Consider the following 5996-nt stretch of genomic DNA (forward strand, 5'->3'; position numbering starts at 1 on the left):
GTTACTCACTTCACAATGGTTGCCACTTACGTCTACAAACTTCGCAATATATACCGGTGCTAGATGTTCAAGCTATCATTTGACAGGTCGCTAATAACCAACCGTGATTCGGGTTGAAGTGCCGAGATTTAGATGCAAAACAACGCCATCAGCCCAGTTCATTCTAAACGCACACCCGTTCTGCAAGGCTGATATATAAATTCATTACTTCTTCAATTAATTTATATAAACGATATACCTAACAGAAATTATTCTACATATTCCAAAATAATAAAATGAATATGATAAAGATGGGTTTGCACACTGTACAGTTCATTTCGCCGAAAACTCTACACACTGAAAATACATTCTACTTCTTGTACACTCAGGATGAAAAGTAAACGATGGTGACAACGCACACGATATAATTAACAATAAACTGATTATCCAATACTATACAGAACCGAATCACCACTACCATAAACCGACCATTATTGAACGACAATTTACACACCGTTCCAGGAAGTAAGAAGCAATGGCACAACCGAATCCAATATCGAATATAAATTATAACTAGCAATAGCACAACCAAATCCAATATGTATTATAAAGAAGCAATAGAACAACCAACTCCCATTACCAAATTTGATTGATAGCAAGCAATAGCACAACCAATGCCAATATCAAATTTATAAAAACCTCGTTGCAAAACGCATACACCGAAAAACAGACACAAACTCGCAAAAAAAATATCGGCAGTCTAATTCAAACTTTAATACAACGTATATTAGAATAGAATTACTCGGGCTTGGCACCAAGCATCGCTTCCTTGCGCTCAGCGACACGGGCAGCACGACGCTCACGGGCAGCCTTATCCTTATTACGACGAGCCTCAGCCTGTGACGCCAACATGTTGGTACGAGCGGCCTCGGCCTTCTTACGGTGGATGTACTCCATCAACACACGTTTGTTCCTGAACTGATTACCCTTTGATTTCTGGTATAGCTCGTGGTACATGTACTTGTCGAGCTTGCCGGCCTGTTAAAGTATACAACGAGCATAAAAAAAAAATATCGTGATGTTTCCTCATTACAATACACGCGCAAAAATTGTCCCAAACAAGCTAAGTTATATACTTACCTCACGATATTTACGCAGAAGGTGTCGCAAAACCCTCATTCTTCGGATCCATAGAACCTTAGTGGGCAAACGGGCATCGCGGGTACCCTTGCGCTTACCTACACCGGAGTGTCTACCCTTACGCTTCGCTTCCGTTCGCAAGGCGACGCGCGAGCGCGAGTGCACTACCTGGGGTTTCTTGATGATAAGCCCATCCTTGATAAGCTTGCGCACTCCCTGACCTACAGGAAAGAGAAGCAACGGGTATTAACAATTAATATATATAATTGCATGCATACATCTGTGATACACACCTAAGGGTAAATAATAATCCCTATACTTACGAATCTAGTAAATAACACTTTCATTTATATTGCAGTGTACCGGGATTATCAGATAATAAGTAGAATCTCGTCTAGGTTCACGAAAATAACCCTAAAATCAAATACACATGAAGCATTAACAACTCCCGAAATGTCGCGATACTTACGGTCTTAAAACAAACATAAAGAGAAGTAACATGCACATAAATGATGAGACGTGTTGGGTGTAAGCATTTTTCATATATATAAACATAAATAGTGAACATACGAGAGTTGGCGTTGGAAATCTCTGAGGTTTCGTTGGGGTCAATCCAAACCTTGCGCTGTCCGCACTTCATGACGGACGCGGCGAGCCGCTTCTGTGTCTTTAGGGACACCCTATGTTGTGTGGTTCATACATATAAGTATATGCTGGTGAGTATGCATACACATAAGCATGCGACTAGGATAGATATCTACATTATTTCGGTGCTGTCAGCAAGTGATCCAGACGTAGATGTCAGGGTGTGTCAGCAAACAGAAAGTGAGATGACATGCACTGTGGCTTCGGGCTCGTATACAGTTGCTATGCGAAACCATATGATACATTATATCGTTCAACAGTATTTGAAGAACAGTTGACTACATTCTTCTGCACTTCAGCGCTAACCTTCCATGATCTAATATAAACAGACACGTATTTGTGAGTGTCGATGTTGAGCACCTAAGCTTTAACTATATTGTCAGAATTTGGTTACTGCTTTTACACTGCTTTGTTCACAGCTTTTCTGTTTGTTCTTTCGCTCCCGCACATAATCCGAAGCGCCTATACTTCACACTAAAAACACTCGTAAGGTGCCATATACGAGTCTTCTACTTATATCATACTATACTTCATTGCTGCCGTATTGATTGTTGTTGCATTGCATCTGAGCAATACGGAAAATAACACTAAAGGATGTATATATATATGCTTCATGACTGCCGCCTTATGCTACGAGCTTTCAGTCTACTACTAGCCTATTTCCACCTCATTGTGTGTCTTCTCAATACACTATATCCACCACTTTCTCACTTACATTTTTGCTTACGATAAGAGAGCGAGAAAGGGACAACGGCCTGAAAGGGTGAGCGTGTATATGTGAAATTCTGATATTTTTTACTTTATGTTCGCATGTGGTCCATTCAAGATCTTGACATTTTCCAGCAAAATTTAAAAAAAAATGGGCCGCAGCCCAGGGTTGTAGAAGGCTTGTGATAGTAGACAATTAATGAAAAGCTTTTTTTCTAAATATTTGGATGGTACTTAAAACTACCTCAAATCAACATCAAACATCATTTATTACATTGTATCATGTTTAAACTAATGGACATCTTTGTACGGTGGGATGTACAGTCATACCAATGAGCGCTCGAACTCACTTCCAAAACATACGACAAGTTAGTCAGTATGTCTCGGTTAATCCTTAAGATAACCCGAACAGAATAAGTGGATTTTATAGTTCAGGTTGACGATGTAGATGAGATAAATTATATATGAAACAAGTGGCCTTCGGCAGTAGAACGCATAATTCCCTTGACATTCAGAGCTGATAGCGCGCATCTTGTAAATCAAATACCCTTATAGTTTAATATTCCAATATAAACAGAAAGAAGATACATGTATACATATAGAGGCACAGTGAGGGCAGCTGTTGCGTTGCCCTTGCTGATTGTTTTTTTAGCGCAAAAGCCTATGAAACCAAGTGCTGTTTTACGTCGCGAAGATATAAACGTTTAAACACAACTCACACCTTCAGCCGAGGGTATTTTAACACCTCGCAAATGATTTTAATCTCCCATCAGTGGTATTTTATGGTATATTTCAAATAAACTTCCCCACCATATTTCAAATATACTTGAGGCACAGACGCTGTTTTTACCGTAGGTAAGACGCACATAATATCTTTATCATACAGGCCTATTGATACACTACCGTGGCAATATGCTTTGGTCCCGCCATAACGGTACTTTTCTATTTCATTGTCACTTAGTACTGAACAGTGAAGTGTGTGAATATATACGTATGCCAGCTTATTCATTACATATACCGCTGTGTGCAATGCGCATGTGACCACATAACTAGTATACTGGGATTTGCGGTTATGGAGAATGGATTCTAACTTAGTGCACGACAATTGATGTGAAATTCCTTCGACGATATGATACTACGGGCATGTATTTCAGTAGTACAGAGTTTATTGTGTGGCCTGAGGCAGAATTCTCATATCGTCTCCCACCGCATTTCTCATCCTGACGAACCAAGGGCCAACCTTCGAGTTCTTCATTATATCGCCGAACACACTGTACAGATATCACGAGGTATGACATATTCAATCCATTGTCAGTGGACACTGAATTCAAAGTATGCTGAGTGTAGCATACGTGGTTATTTGAAGATGACACAATATTCATACAAACCCCACTGATTTTCTTCTGTATTGCTACAACAACCGGACAACAGAAGAACCATAACAACGGCCTTGATAGTAATAAGAATAGTAAGACTCATTGAAGCAACGAGATAAGACTACACAGAACATACGGCATATTGCTTAACGCTTTGCAGATGCCAAAGACTTCCAGGTCGATCATGGCAGGTGCGTCGCCTCCTTCGAATTGCTTATCTGCCACTCCTTCGTCGACCCACTGCAGAAAGTAGTTGCCCGAGAGAATATAAACGGCGCAAACAGTAATATGAAACAGACAAACGACGCTCGATACCGGGTAGTTATTCGTATGCGGCAGCATAGGAATGACTTCTACATAGTATGTATAAATTCAAATCCACACAAAACACACACATTTATCTATACCAATTCCCATACCTATACCTATGTATATATATATATATATATACATATACATACATAAACACATGATTTATGTATACATATACATAAACATAAATATTTATACATACGTACATATATACGTATGCACATACATAGAATACACACACACCCACACGATACATTATATATATATATATATATTGTAAATATTGTATATATTTTTACATTCATATATATATATTAAATATAACATACTGCTGCTCACAGGTACACAAATAGATATGTATGTGCCTATACTTAATATAATATGAACAAATCCGATTTTACACCTTGCAGTGGCATATCACGATTGAGTGTAATAATGGTGCCAAGCTGAGCTGCGTCCATTATAGACATGCACACACCCCACCCCACCTTGTCCAAAGCGTCGTACATGGCTTGCCTCTCATCAGTGATTCCTAGTCGATTTTTGTTGCGCTGTTAGGGGTAATATAAATTGATATTGGTTAAACCTATATCCTAAATGCATCAAACTGGGGCGATAGTTTGAAAAAGGCCACAGCAAGTGAGAAAACCCCCCCACCAAAACAATAAGGCGGAGCAGCACAACTTCATAGGAAATCTGTATCAACACCACATTTGCGTACAATCTATACATATACACGTATGTAAACTACAAAATGCGCACAGACATACACATACACAAAATGCATATAATGCCCCGCAAACCGTATCTGTATATTACTCTAGCAAATTAAGAATTTCGAGCAAGTCCTATGAATTTGTCAATAGGACGGCACTCACCTTGCCAATTAAGTACATAACAAATGCTCCGAAGTACTTCGCAGACAAGGCTTCGAACGTCGTAAAATTGCTGAGAACGAGATGAGGAAAGCAGCACAAATTGAGCTGTGATTATACATACACAAATTAGATTTAGTAAACGCTACGGAGGGGTAAAAAAGTGCGAAATAGGTGAAAGATCAGAATTGAAAACAAGCTAGAAGTTGCTGGTGGGAAGAGTAACGCAACAATACAAGCCGCTGCACATTTTGGAGAAGGAAAAATGGGCGTTTCAAAAAGCATGCAGTTGGCCAAGGGGGTTAGCTACAAAGTATACCTCACAGTGGTGATGTATTCGAATGCTTTCAAAGACTCCGAAGGTGTTCTGTACAAGTTCGGGCTGATCAGTTTCTCCAGCGTAGTGCCCATCCATTCGCGCCACTGATCGGTTGACTCAGTCCTGACGATAATACAAAATGAGTGGCACATCCGTATCAACATAGTGAGAGAATATTACGGTGGCAGTCATCGCTATCACTGGCAACCTACCTCGTGACAAAATCATGCTTATGTACTGTGACCGCAGCAGAAGTCGGTCAGCAAAACGTACGACACAGGAAAACACTTGGATGCTATGACCATTATCATGACATATATACATACGGAAATGAAATTGTATATATACATACACACACATACATAGATACATAGATACACACACATACACACACACACACTTCATATATATATATATATATATATATACATACATGCATACATGTACACAAATACACACACACACACACATATATATATACATATTTATATATGTAAATATATATATAATACACAGACGCACACACAAACACACACACACATATATATATACATATACATATATATATATCTACACACACACACACACACGCACATATTTAAATATTTACATATAATATAATACACACACACACACACTCAC

At 39.0% G+C, this 5996-nt stretch overlaps 2 protein-coding genes across 2 annotated transcripts; both read right to left on the reverse strand.

The window, feature by feature from the left end:
• Positions 1-729: 729 nt before the first annotated feature.
• SARC_12243 (60S ribosomal protein L19) lies at positions 730-2526 on the reverse strand. The gene is made up of 4 exons (XM_014293655.1): positions 2480-2526; positions 1690-1799; positions 1120-1340; positions 730-1017 (listed from the first exon to the last, which is right to left on the reverse strand). Coding segments are annotated over exons 1-4 (573 nt in total). The 5' UTR covers positions 2482-2526; the 3' UTR covers positions 730-777.
• Positions 2527-3637: 1111 nt separating this feature from the next.
• Positions 3638-5518, reverse strand: SARC_12244 (hypothetical protein; the record flags this gene model as incomplete). Its single annotated transcript, XM_014293656.1, has 5 exons — positions 3638-3743; positions 3985-4088; positions 4649-4711; positions 5039-5108; positions 5355-5518. The coding sequence occupies 5 exons, from the start codon at positions 5516-5518 to the stop codon at positions 3638-3640; spliced, it is 507 nt and encodes a 168-aa protein (XP_014149131.1).
• Between the last annotated feature and the right edge of the window lie 478 nt (positions 5519-5996).

Source organism: Sphaeroforma arctica, assembly GCF_001186125.1.
Source record: "Sphaeroforma arctica JP610 unplaced genomic scaffold supercont1.2169, whole genome shotgun sequence".
Lineage (NCBI taxonomy): Eukaryota > Ichthyosporea > Ichthyophonida > Sphaeroforma > Sphaeroforma arctica.

Coding starts and splice junctions, on each gene's coding strand:
- SARC_12243 (XM_014293655.1), bottom strand. Junction 1,341..1,689: donor GATTTCCAACGCCAACTCTC/GTATGTTCACTA, acceptor TCTTTCCTGTAG/GTCAGGGAGTGCGCAAGCTT. Junction 1,018..1,119: donor TTCTGCGTAAATATCGTGAG/GTAAGTATATAA, acceptor ATACTTTAACAG/GCCGGCAAGCTCGACAAGTA.